This window comes from Hemitrygon akajei, chromosome 5, assembly GCF_048418815.1.
Source record: "Hemitrygon akajei chromosome 5, sHemAka1.3, whole genome shotgun sequence".
NCBI classification, from domain to species: domain Eukaryota; kingdom Metazoa; phylum Chordata; class Chondrichthyes; order Myliobatiformes; family Dasyatidae; genus Hemitrygon; species Hemitrygon akajei.
Genome location: NC_133128.1, coordinates 124,635,703 through 124,661,864, shown reverse-complemented (window position 1 = coordinate 124,661,864; position 26,162 = coordinate 124,635,703). Strand labels below are relative to the sequence as shown.

General features: G+C 45.9%; 1 protein-coding gene across 3 annotated transcripts in view; it reads right to left on the bottom strand.

Moving 5' to 3' along the window:
• Nucleotides 1–24,561, bottom strand: part of LOC140728149 (caspase-3-like) — a 59,550-nt gene extending 34,989 nt beyond the window's left edge. Inside the window, exons 1-4 of one of the 3 annotated variants that reach the window (XM_073046393.1) lie at nucleotides 24,306–24,561; nucleotides 13,101–13,391; nucleotides 2,256–2,355; nucleotides 822–963 (exon numbers count right to left, since the gene is read on the bottom strand). In XM_073046393.1, the coding sequence (XP_072902494.1) occupies nucleotides 822–963; nucleotides 2,256–2,355; nucleotides 13,101–13,384 (526 nt within the window). In that variant the 5' untranslated portion in view covers nucleotides 13,385–13,391; nucleotides 24,306–24,561. The remainder of the gene's footprint in view (nucleotides 1–821; nucleotides 964–2,255; nucleotides 2,356–13,100; nucleotides 13,392–24,305) is intronic. The other 2 variants (XM_073046392.1, XM_073046394.1) reach the window with 2 other exon arrangements.
• Nucleotides 24,562–26,162: the final 1,601 nt, after the last annotated feature.

Sequence of the window (26,162 nt, the reverse complement as noted above, 5' to 3'; positions counted from 1 at the left end):
CTTTTAACTATTTCTATGAAGCTGGCTAATTGGCACAGCCACTTAATTGGGACAAAATGTACTGGTCCCAATTAACTGGAATCCACTGTATATAAATGAGCACTTGAATTGCCAAGACTTAGAAGGCTGTAAAACCAAGGGATCCAGGGTAAGTTGGCAAATAAGATTAGTTCAATGTGTACTTGATGCTGAGTGTGGGACAAGTGGATTGATTATGCATGGGAGAAACACTTCACAAATAAGTAAAATGGTAACTCAGCAGGATGAGAGGTGACCTGATAGAGGTGAATAAGATGATTAGAGGCATTGATTGTGTGGATAGTCAGAGGCTTTTTCCCAGGGCTGAAATGGTTGCCCAAGAGGACACAGGGAGGTGCTTGGGAGTAGGTACAGAGGAGATGTAAGGGGTAAGTTTTTTTACGCAGAGAGTGGTGAGTGCGTGGAATGGGCTGCCAGCAACGGTGGTGGAGGTGGATACAATAGGGTATTTTAAGAGACTTTTGGAAAGGTACATGGAGCTTAGTAAAATAGAGAGCTATGGGTAAGCCTAGTAATTTCTAAGGTAGGGACATGTTCGGCACAACTTCGTGGGTCGAAGGACCTGCATTCTGCTGTAGGTTTTCTATGAGTTTTTTTGTGTTTTAGGAGGAACATGCCGCTTGTCAACTTTTGGAATGGACTTACATTAGTCATTATTAAAGAAACCAGTTGATTCTTGTCCAACCCCCACCCCACACTCTTTTTCAGGTCCTATTCTCAATAACAATCTAAAGCAAAAGCAAACACCAGGTGATACATTGCTTGCAGACCTTCAGGCTTACCTCTTGCCTCATTCTGGTAATTTTTCACTTGCTTTACCAGGTCTTTTCTTTTCATTCCCACCAGGGCTTCCAGCAAACACGTTAGGTTATCCGGTGAAATGTTTTCTTTTTTTTCCAGTTCAGTGCAAATATCCATAAAATTCTAAAATGAGACAAAACAGGAACACTTCTTCTAATAATAAACACAAGAGATTCTGTAGGTGTTGGAGATCCAGAGTAATACTAATAAAATGCTGGAGGAACTCAGCAGGTCAGGCAGAATTGGTGGAAAGGAGCACACAGTTTTGGGACAAGGCCAGTCATCTGGACCCTTTAAGCATTAGACTACTTCTAATAGCTGAAATTTTTAAAAATCTGTTTGTCTGTCCTATCCCAAAAATCATTGGTTCAGAGACACCGAATTACCATCAAATCTTCATCTGAATGTCAACCCAAAGACTAAGCCATTTCACCAAATGAAGATGGCACAGATGAGTCTGATCACGTTCCGACACAAACTTTGCTCTGCTAGTCTCCTGCTGTGGCCCTGCTTGGAAATCTGGCTTAAATAAAGGGAAAGATGCTGCATTGTTATATTGGTCAAGATGAGTTGACATTGCATTCAAGTTCCTTCTGTTTGTACTAATCAGTTATACACCACCTTCAACAAGCCAGCCACCCAAAAGTAATGCCTTACGTTCTATCAAAAAATTGATTTTACTTTTAGGAGCAGCATATACTTTAGTGGTTAGCATAATGCTAATACAACACCAGCAACCTGTGTTCAATTCTGAAACTGCCCGTAGGGAGTTTGTACATTCTCTGTGTGACTGAGTGGGTTTCCTCCCAGATTCCAAAGATGTATGGGTTAGTAAGTGAATTGGTCACATGGGTGTCACTGGGCAGCATGGGCTTGTTAGGCCAGAAGGGCCTGTTACCGTGATGTGTCTCTGAAACTAAAACAAAAGGAAATCTACTTCTTAATGATGGGGATTCATGTAATTTGAAGTACAGACAACACTGCACAAATGCAACACATCCCTCTTGCAGTCAGCTATTGAAATTAGTTTGACAATCTCTGGAGTTTAGAAGAATGAGGGTGATCTTATTAAATAATTTAAGGTCCTGAAGGACATAATAAGGGTTTCCACTGGTGAGAGAGTCTCCAGTGAAGGGAGGTAGTTACAAAATTCAGGGCTGATCATTGAAAGCTGATGTTCATAGGGATTATTGCAGAGGGTTGTGAACTTGTGGAATTCTCCATGCAAGGGGATTTGGAAGCCAGATCATTATTCAATAGGTCAGGTAATTGGAGATTATGGGGGACTGGTGCAGAACAGACAGGATTGTTTTGAACAGAGGAGTAGTCATGAGGCATTGAGGAACCCACACCAAATCCTGTTTTCGTAAGTTTATTGCATTCCCAATGGAACCACCCAACTCACTTCTGCTTACCTTGATGTTCTGGCACTTTCCCTTGGGTATATTCAATAGATAAATGATCCCCTTAAGCTCTTTATCATCGATCTGCTTGGAAATGTTATACAGCAGCACTCTTAAACAGAAACAAGAAAGAAGTTTTGGGATTGATATCTGAAAGGGATTCTTCTAGAATTTCTAAAGTTAGAAATTAATATTCTTTTCTCAATACTGAAACCGGCTGGCCAGTGATGCAGTGGCATCAGCACCGTATTTTGAGGTGAATCGTCCCAGGTTCAAACCCAGCCAGCTCCTTGCACACTTTCCATCTGTGCTGGCTTGAGCATCAAGTTAGCAACTTGGCCTCATAAAGAAAAAACAGACAAATGCTAAAAAACAGCAAGGTTGCCACCCGATGTGCCACAGGCACAGAAAGGAACAACAAATTCTTAAATCAACCGTTTGATAAACCAATGACAGGAAATCTTGGTGTTATCAGCAGCTTTTACTTTCCAAGATTTCTCTGCTCAGGTGGGCATTGGCTCTCTTTAAACGGCCAATCTTACTTTGAGATTTTAAAGGGTGTGGATTCATAATTTCAGTCTGTTTTCACCCAACCTACATACCATCATTGTCACAGGATGGCAATCAAAGCAAGATTCTTAATTATTTTTTGTTTTTTCTTATCCTGGAGTAATTGAGATAAATCACTCCAGGATAATAGCACCTCTTTTCAATGCCAGTTTGGCTGAGATTAACTCTCTGTAACATAAGCCAGAGATGTTGGCACCAAGGAATTTGAAACTGCTCACTCTTTCCACTGCTGATCTTTCAACGAGGACTGGTGTGTAAACACAAAGTACACTGCAGATGCTGTGGTCAAATCAAGGCATACAAAAAAGCTGGATGAACTCAGCAGGTCGGGCAGCATCCGTTGAAAGAAGCAGTCAACGTTTCGGGTCGAGACCCTTTGTCAGGACTAAAGAAGGAGGGGGCAGGGGCCCTAAAGAGAAGGTGGGGGGAGGGTGGAAAACCAATCAGAGGAAAGATCAAGGGGTGGGGGAGGAGAAGCAGGGAGGGTATAGGCAAGAGAGGTGAAGAAAGAATCTAAGGGGAAAGCACTATGGGTAGTAGAAGAAGGCAGAGTCATGTGAGGTGATAGGCAGCAGTGAAGGTGGGATGGGGGAAGGGAGAGGGAGGGAATTACCGGAAGTTGGAGAATTTCCAACTCCCTTCCCCAATGTTAGGTGTTAGGTGAGTGAGGTTTGCTGTAGTTATCCTTCCTGGTTCAAGAGCCTGATGTTCTTGAACCTAAATATGACCTAAAATGTGATCAGATCTTCATGCAAGTCCAAAACCAAATAAGGAGGACCCAATTAAATAAATAACACAAAAAACCCAATACTTGTTCATTTATTTATTTACTGAGAAAAATGATCCAATATTATATGTATTTGTTGGAAAAAGTATGTGAACGTCTGGGGTAATGGCTTCTGCAAAAGCTATTTGGAGTCAGGTTTTCCAATCAATGAGATGAGATTGGAGTTGTGGGTTGTAGAGGTGCCTTGCCCTATAAAAAAGGTACACTAAGTCAGGTTACTGATAGGGAAAGATCTATTTATGTGTACCATGCCTCGATCGAAACAACTTTCCAAGGATCATCTACGGTCCATGGTACGAGAAATTATCTACAAATGGATGAAATTCAATACTGTTGTTATTCTCCCTCGGAGTGGGCATCTACAAAGCTCACAGCAGGAGCACAACACGCAATGCTGAAAGAGGTGAAAAAGAACCCAAGGGTAACAGCAAAAGACCCGCAGAAATCTTAGAACTTGTTGAAGTCTCTGTTCCTGGGTCCACTATAAGGAAAACGCTGAACAAGAATGGTGTTCATGGAAGGACACCACTGGTCTCCAAAAAAAAACATTGCTGCACGCTTCAAGTTTCTAAGAGACCACCTAGATGTTTTACAACACTTCTGGGACAATGTTTTGTGGACTGATGAGACAAAAGTTGAACTTTTTGGCAGAAATGCCCATTGCCATGTTGGGAAGGAAAACAGCACTACACACCATCACCAAAACCTCATCCCAACTGTGAAGCATAGTGGAAGGAGCATCATGGTTTGGTGTTGCTTTGCTGTCTCAGGGCTTGAACAACTTGCAATCGTTGAGGGAACGATGAATTCAAAATTGTATCAAGACATTTTACAGGAGGATAGCAGGATAACAGTCTGTCACCTGAAGCTTAATAGAAGTTAGATAATGCAACAAGACAATGATCCGAAGACAAGAGTAAATCAACAATGGAATGGATTCATTTTTGGAATGTTGGAGTCAAACTTCTGAGCTTAATCCCATAGAAATGTTGTGGAATTATCTGAAGCAAGCAATTCATGCAAGGAAATCCACTGACATCCTAAAGTTGAAGCAGTTTTGTAAGGAAGGATGGCCTAAAAGTCCTCCAAACTGATGTGCAGGACTAATCATCAGTTACTGGAAATGTTTGGTTGAAGTTATTGCTGTACGGGGTAGGGGGGGTGGTCACACCAGTTACTGAAAGCAAAGGTTCACATACTTTTTCCAACAAATATATTTAATATGGGGTCATTTTTCTCAATAAATAAATGAATAAGTATAATGCTTTTGTGTTATTTAATTGGGTTCTCTTTATCTAGCTTTAGGACTTACATGAAGATGTGATTGTTGCTGTATCCTCTCTTTTTTGTAGGATTTTCCATTCAAGAGCATTAATATTTCCATACCAGACTGTGATGCAATCAGTCAGTATACTTTCCACTGCGCATCGACAAAAGTTTGTCAAAGTTTTAGATGACATACCAAACATTTGCAGACTTTCAAAAAAGTAAAGGTGCTACTGTGCTTTCCTTGTAATGGCAGCTACATACTGGACCCAGGATATATCCCCTGAAATGATAGTGCTGATGAATTTGAAGTTGCTGACCCTCTCCACCTCTGATCCTCCAAAGAGGAGTGGCTCATGAACCCACCAATTTCTTCCTCCTGTAGTCAATAATCAGCTCTTTGGCTTTGGTGATGTTGGGTGAGAGATTGTTCTTGTGGCTCCATTTAATCAGATTTTCAGTCTATCTCCTTTATGCTAATTTATCACCACCTAATATTTGGCCAACAAAAGTGGTATCATCAGCAAACTTAAATATGGCATTGGAGATGTGCTTAGCCTTGCAGTCATGAGTCTAAAGCAAGTTTAGCATGGAGCTGGGCACGCAGCCATGTGGTGCACCTGTACCAATGGTGACTGTGGAGGAAATGTTGCTGCCAATCTAAACTGACTGGGGTCTGCAAGTGAGAAAACTGAGGATCAGTCACACAAGGAGGCATTGAAGCCAAGGTCTTGGATGTTATTGATTAATTTAGAGGGGAAGATAGGATTGAATGCTGAGCTGTAATTAGTGAAGAGCATCCTGATGTGTCACTGTCTAGATGCTCCAGGGTTGAGAGAAGAGCCAATGAAAGGCATTTGCTATTGGTCTGTTGTGATGGTTGGCAAATTGGAGCTGATCCAAAGTCTCTCTTCAGGCAAGGAGTTGATGTTTCATCACCAACCCCTCAAAACACTTCATCACTGTGGATCTAAGTGCTACTGGACAATAGTCATTGAGGCAGTTTACCACATTCCTCTTGGGGACCTGTATAATTGAAGCCTGCTTGAAGTTGCTGGATACCTCGGACTGTCAAAGTGAGAGGGTGAAGATATCAGTGAACACTCTACCCTGTTGATCAGTACAGGTCTTCAGTACTCAGCCAGCTACCCCGTCTGGGCCAGATGCTGTCCATGGGTTCACCCTCCTGAAGGATGCTCTCACGTCAGCCTCAGAGACTGAATTCATGGGTCACTGGGGGCTGTGGGAGTCTGTGCAGGTGCCTCCAAGTTTTGTCAATCAAAGCGAGCATAAAATGCCTTGAGCCCCCTGGGGGCAAAACCTTGTTGTCACTCTTGTCCTTTTGTTTTTACTTTGTAGGAGTTGATACCATTCAAGCCCTGGCACAGCTGCCGGATGTCATTCTATGATTCCAGTGTTGTCTATAATTGTTACTTCACATGTGAGATGGTTTTCCAGAGGTCGCATCTGGACCTCTTGTATTTTACTTGGTCGCCAGACCTGAATGCAACTGATCTGTCCCTCAGCAGAATTTAGATCTCTTGATTCATCCAGGTCTTCTGGTTGGGGAAAGATTAAATGATTTTGTGGGGACACTCTCATCCACAACTGACCTTATAAAGTCCATGACAACCATGTGCCCTTGAACAAGGTCCAGACCATCGACTCAAAGTGGTCCCCTAGCCTCCTGGGACCATCTCTTCATTGTCCTTATCACTGGAGCCTTGCTCGTTAGCCCCTGACTGTAGGCAGGTAGGAGGAGTACAGCCAGATGATCAGATTTCCTGAAATGTGGTCTAGAGTTGGAACAGTAGGCATTCCTTATGGTTGTATAGCAGTGGTTGATTGTTTTGGGACCCCTGGTGCTGCATGTGATATGTTGGTGATAATTTGGCAGTAATTTCTTTAAGAAAGCTTAAATGAAGTCCCCAGAAATGATTTGAAATGCATCAGGGTAGGCTGCTTCTTGTTTGTTAATCACAGAACTCAAAGAATCAAGTGCTTGTTTAACAGCAGCTTCGGTGGTATGTAAACTGCCATCAGGATCACGGAGGAGAAACTTCTCGGTAAGTAGAGTGGATGGCACTGAATCATTAGATGTTCCCAATTGGGGGAACCAGAGTATGACAAGTCCTCTACACAGAAGCATCATGAAGAGTTTATCATGTAACACAGATCCCCACCTTCTCTATTCGAATCAGCAGTCTGGTCCATCTGATGGATCAGGAAACCCTCAAGCCTTCTATCCGGCATGTCTGAGGTGAGCCATGTGTCTGTTAAACAGAGGTCGCAGCAATCCCTCATTTCTCTCCAATACACTAATCTTGTTCCTTAGGTCTTCTATCTTATTCTCCAGAGTCTGTACATTTGCTAACGAGATACTGACTAGAGGAAGCTTTATGCCCCACTGGTTTAGTCTGGCTTGGAGTCCTCCCTCCTTCCTCTCTTCCTCAATTTCAGGTAACTACCCATTATTTTCATTCTCTCCAGAGGTGCACCTGATTCTTTCCATTTCTATTTATTTCTTCTTTCTCTTCTGTCTGTAACTGCCAAGTTGTTATTGTTATTATTTTAACCACTCTATTCTGCACCTTAACATAGGCATGTTTGTACCTGTCTCACAACCTTCCCCTTTCTGAAACTTAAAATACTCAAGTTTTTGTTAAAAACTTAACCGTTTCCATGGAAGGTTCTTGTCCTGAACTGTTTACTCTATTTCTCTCTCCATGAATGCTGCCTGACCTGCAGATTGCTTCCACCATTCTCTGTTTTCTTTCTGGGTTTCCAGCATCTATATATTTTGCTCCAAGAAGCCAAATCTATTGAGGACAGATGGGAGATATATATCAGGCCCTAAGAAAAGTCAGCATTGCTTTAAGCAGAGACATTAGTACTCTGTACAAGAAATGCAGTACAATACAATAACAATGGGAATTTTAATCTACATATTGACTGGGCAAAACCAAATGATAGAAATGGCATTTAGCAGGAATTTGTGGAGAATATAAGATCAGGATGTTGAAGCACCAACAAACTACTTTGATCATGTATTATCCCAAGGATGAAAGGGTTAACATATGAGGAGTGTTTGATGGCTCTGGCCCTGTATTCACTGGAGTTTAGAAGAGGAGGGAATCTCAATGAAACATATTGAATATTGAAAGGCCTAGTAGATGTGGAGAGGATGTTTCCTATAATGGGGGAGTCCAGGACTAGAGGGCACAGCCTCAGAATGGAAGAACGTCCCTTTAGAACAGGGGGGGAGGAAATTCTTTAGCCAAAGGGTAGTGAATTTGTAGAATCCATTACTACAGTTGGCTATGAGACCAAGTCACTGGGTATATTTAAAGCAGAGACTGATAAGGTCTTGATTAGTCAGGATGTCAACGGTTACAAGGAGAAGGCAGGAGAAATAGAGTTGAGAGGGATAATAAATCAGCCATGATGAAATTGAAGAGCAGAATCAGTGGGATGAATGGCCTAATTCTGCTCCAAGGTCTTATGGTCTTACGTACCGTTATTATGTATTACAGATACAACTCAGAGAAACTCTGAGACCTGGGCCTCAAAACCCCCTTACGCAATTGGATCCTGGATTTCCTCACTTGCGGACTGCAGTCGGTTCACATCAGCAAAAACATCTCCTCCACAATCTCAAACGAGAAAATCTGCAGATGCTGGAAATCCAAGTACTTAGCACCCTGCTCTACTCACTTTACACCTACTGTATGTCTGTGTGACTAAGTACAGCCCCAACACCATATACTAGTTTACTGATGACACCACTGTTGTGGGCTGTATCAAAGGTACTGATGAATCAGCATACCGGAGGGTGATTGAAAATTTGGCTGAGTGATGTAATAACAACACCCCTAACACAACGTCAGCAAGACCCAGGAACTGATAGTAGACTTCAGGAGAGGGAAGCCAGAGGTCCATGAGCCAGTAATCATCAAAGCTTCAGAGGTAGAGAAGGTCAGTAACTTTAGACAACAGACAATAGGTGCAGGAGTAGGCCATTTTGCCCTTCGAGCCAGCACCGCCATTCAATGTGATCATCCACAATTAGTACCCCGTTCCTGCCTTCTCCCCATATCCCTTGACTCTGCTATCTTTAGAAGCTCTATCTAACTCTTTCTTGAAAGCATCCAGAGAATTGGCCTCCACTGCCTTCTGAGGCAGAGTATTCCATAGATGCTCACAGATTCACAAATCCAGATTCACAAAGTTTTTCCTCAACTCTGTTCTAAATGGCCTACCCCTTATTCTTAAACTGTGGCCTCTGGTTCTGGACTTCCCCCAACATCGGGAACATTTTTCCTGCCTCTAACGTGTCCAAAACCTTAATTATCTTATATGTTTAAATTCCTGAGTGTCACCATCTCTGAGGACCTGTCCTGGACATGTCATATAAATATAATTGCAAAGAAAGCACAACAGCACCTCTACTTCCTCAGGAGTCTGCGGAGATTCGGCACATCATCAGAAAACTTCTATAGATATGCAGTGGAAAGTGTATTGACTAACTGCATTCCGGCCTGGTATGGGAACACCAGTAGCTTTGAGTGGAAAATGTTACAAGAGGTAGTGGATTCAGCCTAGTACATCACGGGTAAAATCCTCTCAACCATTGTGCACATCTACATGAAACATTGCCATAGAAAAGCAGCATCCATCATCAAATATCCTCACCACCAGGCCATGATCTTTTCTTGCTGCTGCCATCAGGTAGAAGGTACAGGAGCCTCTGGACTCACACCACCAGGTTCAAGAACAGTTACTATCCCTCTACCATCAGGCTCTTGAACAAAATAGGATAGCTGCACTCATTCTATTTCTGGTGTTTCCACAACCAATGATCTCACTTTAAAGATTTTATCTTGTTATTTCATCCTCGTTATTTACTTATATTTACATTTGCACAGTTTGCTGTTCATTAATCCTGTTTGCAGTTACCGTTCTATAGATTTGCTAAGTATGCCCGCAGGAAAAAGAATCCTGTGATGACATGTATGTACTCTGATAATAAATTTTACTTTGAACTTTGAGAAGGGGTAATTGGTAATCTGGTAGTTAAAGGCCCTTTAATAGTGATCATAATGTGATTAATTTTACATGAAAAATGTAAGTGATTTGGTTCAATCTGAAACTAGAATCTTAAATCTGAACAAAACAAACTGTAAAATGTGAGATATATTGGCTATAGTAATTAAATGATATGAATTTGTGCATAATTTATAGAAAATATAAAATGTTTAAGGCAAAACAAAACTCAAAAGAAAATGGCCGGTTGTATCAACAGATGAAATTTAAGATAGCTTTACATTGAAAAAAATATGTATGTTAAGCCTGATCGTTGGAAGTAAGTCAGAAAAAACAAAGGCATTAATTAAGAAAGGTCCAGTGCCTTGAAAAAGTACTCACGACCACAGTTATTTTCACATTTTACTGAATCCTTTTCTAAACATAAAATATATTGAAGTCAGATTTTTTGAATTAATCTACAAAATATTGTGCATCACATCAAATCAAAATTCTAAAACCTGACAACAGTTTACTAAAAATTAAAAACCAAAATTGTGAGGCTGAAAAAATATTCATCCCTTTGTAATTACTACACTAACTTTCCTCGGGTGCTGAATATATCACCTTATTAACTCACCCATGTAGAAAATTGGAGGATCACCTGAATAAATACCCCTTCTCTCTGTAAGGTCCAACAATATGGTAGATTTTCAACAGACCAAACCAAAATGAAGACAAGAAAAGCATTCAAGGTAGGTTGAGGAAATGATAATAGAGAAGCACAAATCTGGGGAAGGATACAAGACCATCACAAGGGCATTGAACATACCTTGGAGCTCAGTGCAGTCCATCGTGAAAATATGGGAAAATATGAAACCATAGTCACACTGCCTAGGTCAGACCACTCCTCTAAACTTAGTCGCTGGAGAAGAATGGCACATATAAGGGAGGCTACCATGGCACTAACAATCACTCTGAGGGAGTTCAAAAGTCATTGGCTACAATTGGAGGATCACCTGAATAAATACCTCCTCATGGCTCCACAATCTCTCAGGCCTTGCATAAAAGGGTATTTATAGAAGTAGCCTTGGCTTAAAAAAAGTATATCCCTGCCCGTAAAGATTTTGCAAAGCATCACTTAGAAGATACTGTAAAGATGTGGAAGAAGGTCTTGTGGTCAAATGAGACTAAAGTGGAACTTTTTGGCCTCAACACTAAGTGGTATGTGCGGCATAAATCTTGTATCGTACATCAGCCAGGTAACACCATCCTCACTGGAAAATATAGTGAAGGTAGCATCAGGCTATTGGGGTGCTTTTCAAGCAACACCTACAAAATGCTGGAGGAACTCAGCAGGCCAGGCAGCTTCTATGGAAAAGAGTAAACAGTCAACGTTTCAGGCCAAGATCCTTCATGACTGAAACGTTGACTGTTTTCTCTTTTCCATAGATGCTGCCTGGCCTGCTGAGTTCTTCCAGCATTTTGTCTGTGTTGCTTGGATTTCCAGCATCTATAGATTTTCTCATATTTGAGGGATGCTTTTCTGCAGCAGGGACTGGAAATCTGGTCAGGATTGAATTCTACTAAATAGAGAGGGATCCTGGATAAAAACCTGCTAGACTCTGCCAAAAAGCTAAAATTGGAGAGGAAATTCATCTTTTAGCAGGATAACAACCCAAAGCACATTGCCAGAACAGCCACGGAGTGGCTGAAAATGAAGAAAGTTTACCTCCTTGAGAAACCCAGTCAGAGTCCTGACCTTAACCCCATTGAACATCTCTGGTAAGACCTCAAGATTGCTGTCCACCGCTGCTCCCTAACTAACCTGATACAGCTTGAGACATTTTGCAAGGAAGAATGGGCAAATCTTGCTCCATTACATTGTGTAAACCTAATAGAGACTTAACCAAAAAGATTACTAGCTGTAATAGTTGCAAGAGATGGTGGAACTAAGTGCTGAACAAAGGGAGATGAATACTTTTGAACTGCTGACATTTCAGTTTTTGAATACTTTAATTTTTTATGCTTTACCATTTTTCCTGTTTATTGGACTGTGGAAAAAAAGGACCATGTGATTCACAAATAAAATTCTCAGTTAAATTGATCAAAATGCCTGGTTGCAATGTTCATTTATGTGAACAAAGGATTGGGGGCTGAATACTTTTACAAGGTACTGTAACTTTGTAAACACGTGGTTCAGGAAGAAATGTAAATTCGACTATGAGAACTTCTATAGAAAGGGAATAAAATGACTAAAATCAAAGTGGATTGAGACCAGGGAAATTGTAATGGGGAACAGAGAAATGAAATAAGTATTTTGCATCTCTTTTCACAGAAAAAGACACCAAAACCATCCTGGAAATGTGAAAGATCACAGATAATTAGAGAGGTACAGTAATAGAATTACCTTTAAATGGGTAATGGGTCATTCTGGTAATGGATTAGTTTAAGGGCACTCAGGGTTGAGCAATTTTGTGAGCAAAGGTCCAGAAAACAGAAATGAAAGAAGTGTTCATCACTTATTCTATGAAAATCCAGAGACAGCCGGTACTGAAAATCCTAAACAAGAACAGAAAATGCTTGACAGACTCATCACATGAACCATGATTAGTGCAAAGAGGAACATAGTCAATGCTTCAGGTTGAGGACCCTTCCTCAGAACAATTCCTTCAAGGCAAGACCAACACAAGAATCCTTCCCCTTCATAGATGCTGCCTGACCTACTGAGTTCCTCCAGCAACTTACTTTTTTTGCTGATAATTGATTTCTTAGGCAGTTAAAGGCACTCTCTCTGCTCTCCCTCACCTCCCTGACAGGGACGGCATGAGACCATGAATGTCCTGCCACCAGTTTCACTCTGGCTGCCATCCACCAGATGTCCTGAGAAGCTATGAGACTAGTGAGAATCAATTAGCTAACTTCCAGTCAGGATTCAAACCCTTTAGGCATGGTAGGAGGAAGTTAAAATTGGTGACTACATGATTGAATTAACTCTGGCTTCAGGAAGTAATTTTTAAGGAGTATGCATTTAAGGTGAGAGGGAGCAAGTTTAGAAGAGCTGTGCGGAGCCAATTTTTTACATAAAGTGGTGGGTGCCTGAATGTGCTTGTGGTGGATATGACAGAGGTTCTTGGCTAGGCACTTGAATATGCAGAGGCCCTGTTCCTGTGCCATTTCAAATAAAATGATTAGAAAGAAAAGGAAAATACCTGTAAGGATGGATTTTACAATTTCCAGGTTGTTTTAATTTCTCCTCCACTTCAGCCTTCTGCATATTTAGATGGGAGAGTTGCTTAAATTGCTGAATTACAAACAGGAGTTCAGGTATAATGTCCAGGTTTTGTTGCTCCAGTGCTTCAAATAACTCTAGGGCATTCTTAACAACTTTGCCTGCTGGAATATGATCAGAGCACAAGAACCTCAGGTCTCTCACCTCCTCTTCACCCAGATTTTCAGCTATTTTCATTAAGCGGTGCCTGTTCTCATCAGCCATTTTCTCCCTGTTAGACCAAAAGAAAACCAAGATGTAAGCTCAGGGATAAATGACTGCTGCTGTTAGATTGTGTAAAGATCATCAAAACCATGACCAGGGCAAAAGCCAGGAGAGGGTCCATGCCCAGTCGTCAGGGGGTAGAGGAGGCATGGGGAAGGAGGATCAAAAATCTGAAGGGGTAGGGCCGAACTCAGAAGCTGATTTTCAGCCAGTTTAATTCACTCCACGTGATGGGTAAGAGCACTGGACACAGGAAAGGTGATAGTAACAAATAATATACAGTACTGAAGACTCTGGCACTCCAGAAGCAGCTGTGTCTCTATCCGAGATTTCCAGTACAGTTACAACACTGACATCCGCCAGACAATCAAGTCAAGTCAAGTCAACTTTTATTGTCATTTTGACCATAACTGCTGCTACAGTGCATAGTGAAAATGAGACAACATTTTTCAGGACCAGGGTTTACATGACACAGTACAAAAAGACTGAACTACGTAATTAAAAAAAACAGAGAAAGCTACACTAGACTACAGAACTACACAGGACTGCATAAAGTGCACAAAAACAGTGCAGGCATTACAATAAATAATAAACAGGACAGTAGGGCAAGGTGTCAGTCCGGGCTTCGGGTATTGAGGAGTCTGATAGCTTGGGGGAAGAAACTGTTACATAGTCTGGTCGTAAGAGCCCAAATGCTTCGTAGCCTTTTCCCAGACGGCAGGAGGGAGAAGAGATTGTATGAGGGGTGCATGGGGTCCTTCATAATGCTGATTCCTTTTCGGATGCATCATGTAGTGTAAATGTCCGTGATGGCGTGAAGAGAGACCCTGATGATCTTCTCAGCTGACCTCACTATCTGCTGCAGGGTCTTGCGATCCGAGATGGTGCAATTTCCGAACCAGGCAGTGATGCAGCTGCTCAGGACGCTCTCAATACAACCTCTGTAGAATGTGATGAGGATGGGGGATGGGAGATGGACTTTCCTCAGCCTTCGCAAAAAGTAGAGACGCTGCTGGGCTTTCTTTGCTATGGAGCTGGTGTTTGAGGGACCAGGTGAGATTCTCCATCAGGTGAACACCAAGAAATCTGGTGCTCTTTACGACCTCTATCGAGGAGCCATCGATATTCAGCGGGGAGTGGTCGCTCCGTGCCCTCTTGAAGTCAACAACCATTTCTTTTGTTTTGTTCACATTAAGAGACAGGTTGTTGGCTCTGCACCAGTCCGTTAGCCGCTGCACCTCCTCTCTGTAAGCTGACTCGTCGTTCTTGCTGATGAGACCCACCACGGTGGTGTCATCGGCGAACTTGATGATATGGTTCGAGCTGTGTGTTGCAGCACAGTCGTGGGTCAGCAGAGTGAACAGCAGTGGACTGAGCACGCAACCCTGGGGAGCCCCCGTGCTCAGTGTGATGGTGTTGGAGATGCTGCTCCCAATCCGGACTGACTGAGGTCTCCCAGTCAGGAAGTCTAGGATCCAGTTGCAGAGGGAGGTGTTCAGGCCCAATAGGCTCAGCTTTCCAATCAGTTTCTGAGGGATGATTGTGTTGAATGCTGAACTAAAGTCTATGAACAGCATCCGAACGTGTGTCTTTTTTGTCCAGGTGGGTTAGGGCCAGGTGGAGGGTGGTGGCAATGGCGTCATCTGTTGAGCGGTTGGGACGGTACGCAAACTCCAGGGGGTCCAATGAGGGGGGCAGCAGGGTCTTGATATGCCTCATGACGAGCCTCTCGAAACACTTCATGATGATGGATGTAAGTGCAACGGGACGGTAGTCATTTAGGCAGGACACTGAAGACTTCTTCAGCACAGGGACGATGGTGGCGGCCTTGAAGCACGTTGGAATGGTGGCGCTGCTCAGGGAGATGTTGAAGATGTCAGTGAGAACATCTGCTAGCTGGTCTGCACATCCTCTGAGCACTCTACCAGGGATGTTGTCTGGTCCAGCAGCCTTCCGTGGGTTGACCGTGCACAGGGTTCTTCTCACGTCGGCCACGGAGAGACACAGCACCTGGTCATTGGCAGGAGGGGTGGACTTCCTTGCCGCCAGGTCATTTTCCGCCTCAAACCGGGCGTAGAAGTTATTCAGTGCACTTGGGAGGGAGGCATCACCTGCACAGTCAGGTGATGTTGTCTTGTAATTGATGATGTCCTGGATGCCCTTCCACATGTGCCATGTGTCGCCGCTGTCCTGGAAGTAACTGTGGATTAGCTGGGCATGTGCACACTTTGCCCCTCTGATGGCTCGGGACAGTTTGGCCCTTGCTGTTGTTAAAGCTGCCTTGTCGCCTGCTCTGAAGGCGGAGTCGCGGGACCTCAGCAGCACACGCACCTCTGCAGTCATCCACGGCTTCTGGTTGGCACATATAGTGACGGTCTTGGACAGAGTAACATCATCAACGCACTTGCTGATGTAGCTGGTCACTGATGCTGTGTACTCCTCTAAGTTGGTAGAGTCGCCATTGGTTGCAGCCTCCCTGAACATGTGCCAGTCAGTGTTCTCAAAGCAGTCTTGAAGAGCACAGATGGCTCCTGCTGGCCAGGTTTTCACCTGCTTCTGAACTGGTCTGGAGCGCCTGACGAGCGGTCTGTATGCTGGGATTAGCATAACAGAGATGTGGTCTGAGTATCCGAGGTGGGGGCGGGGCTCTGCCCAGTACGCATCAGGAATGTTTGTGTAAACCTACTGTGGTGAACTACATATACCTGTCTGGACACGCCCCTCTGCTGACTGCTCCTGTGGCTCCTCCCACAGACCCCTGTATAAAGGCGATTGGAGGCACTGCTCCTCCCTCAGTCTCCAGGACGTTGTGTGGTGGTCTCTTGCTGCTAATCGTGGTCTCTTGCAGCTAATAAAAGCCTATCATTTGCCTCCCGTCTCCGAGAGTTATTGATGGTGCATCAATTTTATTAGCTGCAATTTTAAAACATGGAGAGCATTTTATGACCAGACAGATTGGACATTGATCCTCAATCTCCCGAAGCAGCCATTGCCTTTGAACTCTGGCTTGCGTGCTTCCAATTGTACCTGAAAGAGATTCGTATGACCGAGCCCGCTATCATGCACAGAGTTCTCCTCTCCAGAGTCAGTCCGCGGGTATACTCCCTAATCAGGGACCTGCCGACCTACCAAGGGGCACTGGATGCCCTCAAAAGACAGTACCTGCGGCCGGTGAACACTGTCTACGCAAGACATCGCTTAGCGATGCAGCAGCAGCGGGCCAGAGAGTCGAGCGCTGAGCTTGTCCGGGCCCTACAGACACTCGTGCGGGCCTGCGACTGCAGGGGACTGACGGCGGAACAGCATGCAGAGCTCCTGGTACGAGCATCCTTCGTTACGGGGATCAGGTCAGTGTACGTGCACCAACGGCTGCTGGAAAACGCCGATCTTACCTTACAGTCGGCGATCGAGCCGGCCGACACGCTGGAGGCTGCTCTGCACAATGCTGACGCTGTCCAGCCGCACAATCTCCCGCTGGTCCCATGGACGCTGCAGACCCTGCCACCGCCGGCGAATCGACCACGGCTGCTGCCACTTGCGATTCCGTGAACTCCCCGCAACCCTCTGGTGAACCAACCATGGCTGCTGCCAGTCGCAAGTCCGCGCAGTGTTACTTCTGCGGACTCGAAAAGCACCCCCGAAAACGCTGCCCGGCCCGAGAAGCTACCTGCTCCAGCTGCGGAAAGAAGGGCCACTTCGCCAAGGCCTGTAAGTCTAAACCACGAGCGAGGCATGGTCGTCGCCATCTTGCCTGCCCGCCTCGTACGAGGCATGGGTACGGCCATCTTTGTCGGCACCACCTCGCCCCGCCTCCGACCCATGGGTGCTTACCGGGCACCAAGACGGCGATTCAGCTCTGGCCTCCGTAACCCTCGACCAAAGCTCTCCACACCAGCTTGCAAGGTCAATGATGCACATCCTGGTGGAGGGGCACAGGACTAGCTGCCTGTTTGACACGGGCAGCACTGAGAGTTTTATTCACCCGGACACAGTGCAACGCTGCGGACTCGTGACACGGCCGGTAAGCCAGAGTGTCACCATGGCTTCTGGATCACATTCCACAGACATCCGGGGGGGGGGGGGGGGGTGTTGTGTAGCAACATTGGTGGTGCAGGGCACAGAATATTGGGACTTTGCGTTACTGGTCATGCCTCAACTGTGTGCCCCTGTGCTATTGGGGCTCGACTTCCAGAGCCACCTGAGAAGTGTGACAATGGAGTATGATGGGCCCCTCCCACCAATCACTGTCAGAAATCCTCAGTTTTGTGGGGCTTCGTCATATACCCCGCTACTGACCACACACACACACACCGACCCGCACATCCCACCCAGCACCATGCCAACAGCTGCGCTACTGACACCACTTGCAGCCTCTCCACCCTCAAGATCCCTCCCCCACCGCTGTTCGCCAACCTGACCCCCGACTGTAAACCTGTGGCAACTAAAAGCAGGAGGTACAGCGCGGGGGACAGGGCCTTCATTCAGTCAGAGGTGCAGTGGCTGCTCAGGGAGGGGATCATTGAGCCAAGCACAAGTCCTTGGAGAGCCCAGGTGGTTGTTGTTCGGACTGGGCAGAAAAATAGGATGGTCGTAGACTATAGTCAGACCATCAATAGGTTCACGCAGCTTGACGCGTACCCCCTACCCCGCATCGCGGATATGGTCAATCAGATAGCTCAGTACAAGGTGTACTCGACCATAGACCTGAAATCCGCTTACCATCAGCTCCCCATCCGCCCAGAGGACCGCCCCTACACCACCTTCGAGGCGGGCGGCAGGCTCTATCACTTCCTGCGCGTCCCCTTCGGTGTCACGAATGGAGTCTCTGTCTTCCAGAGGGAGATGGACCGGATGGTGGACCAGTGCCAACTGAAGGCCACGTTCCCATATCTGGATAACATCACCATCTGTGGTCACGACTGGCAGGATCACGACACTAACCTCCAACGATTTTTCCAAGCGGCCAAAGCTCTTAACCCTACCTATAACAGGGACAAGTGTGTGTTTGGAACCACCCAACTTGCTATTCTTGAGTATGTCATGGAGAACGGGGTCATTGGCCCTGACCCTGACCGTATGCTCCCCCTGTTGGAACTCCCTCTTCCCATCACCCTCAGAGCCCTCAAATGGTGTCTGGGCTTCTTTTCCTATGACGCCCAATGGGTCCCTCACTACACAGACAAGGCCCGCCCCCTGGTCAAGTCCGCCGCATTTCCCCTCTCAGCTGAGGCCCGCGCGGCCTTCAGCCGCATTAAAGGGGACATTGCCAAAGCAACGATGCATGCGGTGGACGAGACCGTTCTCTTCCAAGTAGAGAGTGATGCCTCCGACTTCGCGCTGGCTGCTACCCTCAATCAGGCAGGAAGGCTGGTAGCATTCTTCTCTCGTACCCTTCAAGGCCCTGAAATTCGGCACTCCGCAGTGGAGAAAGAAGCCCAGGCCATAGTGGAAGCTATTAGGCACTGGAGGCACTATCTCGCCGGCAAAAGGTTCACCTTGCTGACTGACCAGCGCTCAGTTGCGTTCATGTTCAGCAACCAACAGCGGGGCAAAATCAAAAATGATAAGGTTTTGCGGTGGAGAATGGAACTCTCCACCTACAACTATGATATCCTGTACCGGCCTGGAAGGCTCAATGAGCCCCCTGATGCCCTATCCCGGGGAGCGTGTGCCAGCGCGCAGCACGACCGGCTATACGCCCTCCACGCAGATCTTTGCCACCCGGGGGTCACCCAATTTTACCATTTTGTGAAAGCCCGGAACCTGCCGTACTCCCTCGAGGAGATCAGAATGATGACCAGGGACTGCCAAGTCTGCGCTGAGTGCAAACCGCACTTCTACCATCCTGAAAAGGCGCAACTTATCAAGGCCACCCGCCCCTTTGAGCGACTGAGTGTCGACTTTAAGGGCCCCCTTCCCTCCACTGACCGCTATGTCTACTTTCTCAACATAATCGACGAGTACTCGCGGTTCCCCTTTGCCAACCCCTGCACCGATACCACTGCCACATCCGTCATAAAAGCCCTGCGCCAGCTCTTCACTCTGTTCGGATATCCCTGCTATATCCACAGTGATAGAGGGTCCTCCTTTATGAGTGATGAGCTGCGCCAGCACCTGCTGGCTAAGGGCATTGCTACTAGTAGGACCACGATCTATAATCCCCAGGGAAATGAACAGGTGGAGAGGGAGAATGCCACAGTGTGGAAGGCCACACTCTTAGCCCTTAAGTCAAAGGGATTGCCGGTCTCTCGCTGGCAGGAGGTCCTCCCCGAGGCGCTCCATTCCATCCGCTCCCTGTTATGCATGTTCACCAATGCCACCCCTCATGAGCGACTCTTTTCTTTTCCCAGGAAGTCTGCCACTGGGACCACCCTACCAGTTTGGCTGACGTCCCCAGGGCCAATGCTGCTCTAGAAACATGCGCGGAGCAATAAATACTCCCCGATGGTCGAGAGGGTTCACCTACTTCATGCGAACCCCCAGTATGTCTCCGTGGTCTTACCTGATGGGCGGGAGGACATGGTCTCCGTCCGCGACCTGGCGCTCGCAGGAGCACAAGACCCCTACCCCCAACACTCCACGGTGACTATGAACCCCGTACCCACCGAGGTGTATACCCACGAGACACCGCGCACATCGAGCCCTACACAGACTCCTCACGACACTCGCATACCGGGCGCCTCGCACACGCATGAGGGATTACTGACGCCTAATGGGCTGACACCTCAAGTCAGGCCGGAGCCAGCACAACCACCGGCACTGGTGCAATCACCACCGGTGCTACGTAGATCGCAGCGACAGATTTGATCACCTGATAGACTTAACCTGCAAATATACTTGTAAGAAACTTCGCCCCATGGGGACTCTCTTTTAAAACAAAGGGGGGGGGGGTGAATGTGGTGAACTACATACACCTGTCTGGACACGCCCCCCCCCTGCTGACTGCTCCTGTGGCTCCTCCCACAGACCCCTGTATAAAGGCGATTGGAGGCACTGCTCCTCCCTCAGTCTCCAGGATGTTGTGTGGTGGTCTCTTGCTGCTAATCGTGGCCTCTTGCAGCTAACAAAAGCCTATCGTTCGCCTCCCGTCTCAGAGAGTTATTGATGATGCATCACCTACTGATGGAATTTGGGGAGCATTGACTTAAGGTTCGCGTGGTTAAAATCACCGGCGACAATAAACAGTCCATCAGGGTGTTCTGCAGTTTGCTAATAGCCCCGTACAGTTCACAGAGCGCCTCCTTAGCATTAGTGCTGGGGGGGGGGGGGCGAATGTAGACACCGAATATAAGGACAGAGGTGAATTCCCGTGGCAAATAAAATGGTCTGCATCGAACTGCCACAAACTCCACTAACGATGAGCAGTGTCTGGAAACCAGCACAGAGTTCTTACACCATTCCGTGTCGATGTAAACACAGACACCGCCACCGCGAGTCTTACCGGAGACAGCTGCATCTCCGTCCGAACGAAACAAAGCTAGCCCGTCTAGCTGGATGGCAGCGTCCGAAATCCCATCAGTGAGCCACATCTCTGTGAAGACAAACGCAGAGCAAACTCTGTACTCCCGCCGAGTATTACGTTGGAGTCGGATGTAGTCCATTTTTTTGTCCAGGGAGTGGACATTGGAGAGCAGAATGGATGGGAGAGCCGGCTGGCTAGGGTTTGCTTTTTGCCTGGCACGGACCCCTGCCCGTTTGCCTCGCTTCTGCTTCCTTGCACATCGCTTTCGACGTCTCCATCTCCATCTCCGGCTCCCAACATCAGGCAAGTCTGAGGATTGTAGGCCCGTTCCCCTCAGCAAGCTGACGTCGCGTAATTCAGCCAGCAGATCTTTGTGGAGGTTTGTTTTTGGGCGATGAAGAAAATGGCTCAGGGATGTCCTGTTCACATAGAGCAGAACAAATATGACGGGCAAATTAACACTCCAACTACTCAGCAAAGTGACAGAAGGGCTTACTGATGGGGTTATGAAGTGATACTTGCTCACCAATAACTTACTTCTGCCAAGCCAGTTTGGTTTTTGCTAAGATACCTTGGTCTCAGACATTATCGTTGTCCCAAACATGAATCACATGGCTGAATTCTGTTAATGAGGTGAGAGTGACTGCCCTTGACTCCATGGCAACATTTGACTTGAGGGTAGCATCAAAACACCCTGGTAACACTGAAGTTACTGGGCATCAAGGGAATGAACTCCAATCATATTATGTACAGTTTAAATGGTTGTGTTGCAGATCAATCATCCTTGCCCCATGTGCTCCTCGGGACAATGTCTAAAGCTACTTTATCAATGATCTTCATTCCATCTTAAGGCCATATTGCCTTATAAAGCCTCAGAATTATATCCTTGCTTTTATATTCTGGTCCTTTCGAAACAAATGCCAACATCACATTTGCCTTCCTAACCACTGACTCAACCTGCAAGTTAACCTTTAGGGAATCCTGCACTAGGATTCCCAGGTCCCTTTGCACCTCAGCTTTCTGAATTTTCTCCCTGTTTGGAATGTAGTCTACACCTTTATTCCTTCTACCAAACTGCATGATCCTACACTTCTCTACACTTCATTTCATCCTCCATCTAATCTGTCAAAGTCCTTCCGCAGACTCCCTGCTTCCTCAACACTACCTGCCCTCCACTTAAGGGGCTGTTCATTGTTGATACAGTGTTCAATTACATTTTCAACTCCTTCATAAATGAAGTAACTCACACTTACAAATAGCAAGACACAATAAGCCATAGGTTGATATGTCACAAGTAACATTCGCAACAGAGGTACCAGGTACTCACCATCTCTAAACACAGGTTCTAACCATTTACCCTTGATACCCAATGACATAAAACATGTCTGGAGGCCTACCAGCAACATCCTGAAAGCCATCCTTGACAAGGAAGCTTAACGGGGCCAGCCAGTGATTAAACCAAAAGCCTTCCCACCATTCCAAACAGAGATATTCACATTGGAGTAGGCGCTCAGATCCTTGAAGGTGGCAACCTAGTTAGATGATGCCATTAACGAATATGTGGGACACTGGCCTTCATTCGATGGGGCAGTAAACACAGAAGTAGAGAGCTTTATAAACCATAACCCAACTTTAGTGGGAGTGCTGCGAGCAGATCTCAGAATTAGGATCTGGTTTAATATCACTGACGTGTGCTGCGAAATTTGTTGCAATACAAAGATACTTTAAATTACAAAGATATATATAACTTTATTCAGTTTATTTAAGTGTGATGTCCTGGTTCACATTTTTACTGTTACGCTGTAGGTAATTCATTTAGCGGTTCTGTAAGAGCAGTCTGTTGTGCTTTCAGCCTGTTTGGGTTACTGTCGAAGGTAAGGGATGATGAGGAATGTCCACGTGGATTAGGATGGTGGAACTGGAGGTTTTGTTGTTGAGGGACACCAAGGTTGGTCTTGGAGTTTTTGTTCGGTGGCATATGAAGGGAGAAGACACTGGGGAGAACAGCTCGTAGAATTCGACCGTGATTCGATGAACTTGTGCACTTCTGACTGTTTAATTAGACAGACAGACAGACAGACATACTTTATTGATCCCAAGGGAAATTGGGTTTCCTTACAGCTGCACCAACCAAGAATAATGAAGAAATATAGCAATATAAAACCATAAATGATTAAATAATAACAAGTTAATCATGCCAAGTGGAAATAAGTCCAGGACCAGCCTATTGGCTCAGGGTGTCTGACACTCTGAGGGAGGAGTTGCAAAGTTTGTTTGCCACAGGTAGGAATGACTTTCTATGACGCTCAGTGTTACATGCCGGTGGAATGAGTCTCTGGCTGAATGTACTCCTGTGCCTAACCAGTACATTATGGAGAGGATGGGAGTTATTTCCAAGATGGCATGCAACTTGGACAGCATCCTCTTTTCAGACACCACCGTCAGAGAGTCCAGTTCCACCCCCACAACATCACTGGCCTTACGAATGAGTTTGTTGATTCTGTTGGTGTCCCTTTTTTTTGTTTTTCTTTACTAATCTTTAGCTAGATTAATAAGTATAATTCCTTTAATCATAGGCAGTGTACTGTCTATTACTTCGTGGCACTAATTTGTAACCGGGCAGCAAATGACACAGCAGCCACACAAACCGGGGTTTGGGGCGTGAGTGCCGCCTCAATCTCACTCTGTAGTGAATCGTGTTGGTTTCAGAGGTGGGGGGAATGAGATCTCCCTTCCTTAGAGATCGGTGTGCTGAGACGTTGCACGTCCGTGGTGAAAAGCACTCTGAGCTAAAAGCGGGGAAGGCTGCTGAAAACGCAGTGGAACAGGCAGTATCTGCCGAGGGGATCCGAATTATGTCGAGGAACCTTATCAAATCGAACTGCAGTCGAGGACAACTCTGAGGCCACTTAACTCCACAGGTGCTTCCTGACCGGCAGAGGTACTACGGCACTTTGGACTTGGTTTCAAGTGAAGCGCGGTGGCGGTTTTGGAAAGAGAAAGTACATGGTGGTTAGGCCGAATCGCGGCGCTCCACAAGGGGCACAGACCGACACCAAGCACGAAGGGTCTCGGCCCGAAACGTCGACTGTATTTTTTTCCATGGATCTTGCCTGGTGTGCTGAGTTCCTGCAGAATTTTCTGTGTGTTGTCAAGTAGGAAGTGTCGATTCTTTACATTCTTCCAGCGGAATGTGTCTTTTCTCAAGGGGAAGGGCGGCAAGGAACTGCGGCTTCCTTGGGAGCAGCCAGAAACAGAGCTGTCCGCTGCTAGTGTGAGGGCAAGTAAGCCGAGCATTCCCTGTTTATTCACAGCCAGAGCTTGGTGTAACCTCCCCCGCCATTTCTTAGCCCTTTCAAATTTGCCTAATCTATACTTTTCATTTTCCTTCCACTAATTGTTCCTTAGTCGGAGGCACTACAATAATTCACGACTATGGAAAGAAAGATTAAAACTTACCCCTTGAGTCTTTTTCCCGCGGAAAAGTTTCGATCGAGAACCAGACTGGTTTGCTTCTAAGCGAGAAAACCGACCACAGCTCCTTTATATAAATAGCTTTGTCCCGCCCAGGAAGTTGGAAGACAGTTTCGCTGATTATCTGGCTCTGTCCCCCAGAGAAAGCAGAACCCTCCAGTGGCCACACATTTTAATTCCACGTCCCATTCCCATTCTGATATGTCCATCCATAGCCTCCTCTACTGTCAAGATGAAGCCACACTCAGGTTGGAGGAACAACACCTTATATACTGTCTGGGTAGCCTCCAACCTGATGGCATGAACATTGACTTCTCTACCTTCCGTTAATGCCTCCCTCCCCTTCTTACCCCATCCCTGATATATTTATTTCCCCCCTCCCCTTTTTGTTCTATTTGTCCTTCACTCTGTCTGTTCCCCATCTCCCTCTGGTGCTCCCCTACCCCTTTCTTTCTCCCTAGGCCTCGCATTCCATGCTTCTCCAGCTCTGTATCCCTTTTGCCAATCACCTTTCCACCTCTTTGTCACAAGGGGCAAAGAAGATACTTTCCATCTTCCCAGTATTTCCCAGGAGAAAATTTATTGCATTTCAGAGAAAGGGTAGGGGCCAAAGGAGTCTGTGGTCAAATAAAACAAGGTGTCATGAATCTACGTGCCTGCATACGTCCAACCTAATCCTGGCGAGAAGAGTAAGACTTTCATGTCCTAAGGCTGTTTCAAAATTTTGATTCTTAATACGTTGCTACTACTACAATTTCAAACACGAACTTTGCTACAGTGAGTCATTTATCATTACAGTAAATCATGTGATTTGGAAAAACACTCTTACACAAAGGCATTTGTACTTGTGAGGGTTGGAGGTGGCAAGTGAAAAAGTTCTAGTCATAGAAAACATACAGCACAATACAGGCCCTTTAGCCCACACGGTTGTGCTGAACATGTCCCTACCTTAGAAATTATTAGGGTTACCTATAGCCCACTGTTTTTCTAAGCTCCATGTACCTATCTAAAAGTCTCTTAAAAGACCCCATCGTATCCGCCTCCACCACTGTTGCTGGCAGCCCATTCCACGCACTCACCACTCTGAGTAAAAAACTTATCCCTGACATCTCCTCTGTACCTACTCCCCAGCACCTTAAACCTGTGTCCTCTTGTGGCAACCACTTCAGACCTGGAAAAAAGCCTCTGACTATCTACACAATCAATGCCTCTAATCATCTTATACACCTCTTATCCTCCGTCACTCCAAGGAGAAAAGGCCGAGTCCACTCAACCTATTCTCATAAGGCATGCTCCCTAATCCAGGCAACATCCTTGAAAAATCTCCTCTGCACCCTTTCTATGGCTTCCACATCCTTCCTGTAGTGAGGCGACCAGAACTGAGCACAGTACTCCAAGTGGGGTCTGAACAGGGTCCTATATAGCTGTAACATTATCTCTCAGCTCCTAAATTCAATTCTACGATTGATGAAGGCCAATACACCATATGCCTTCTTAACCACAGAGTTAACCTGTGCAGCTGCTTTGAGCATCCTATGGACTCGGACCCCAAGATCCCTCTGATCCCTCCACACTGCCAAGAGTCTTACCATTAATACTATAATCTGCCATCATATTTGACCTACCAAAATGAACTACTTCACACTCACCTGGGTTGAACTCCATCTGCCACTTCTCAGCCCAGTTTTGCATCCTATCAATGTCCTGCTGTAACCTCTGACAGCCCTCCACACTATCCACAACACCCCCAACTTTTGTGTCATCAGCAAAACTTACTAACCCATCCCTCCACTTCCTCATTCAGGTCATTTATAAAAATCACGAAGGGTAAGGGTCCCAGAA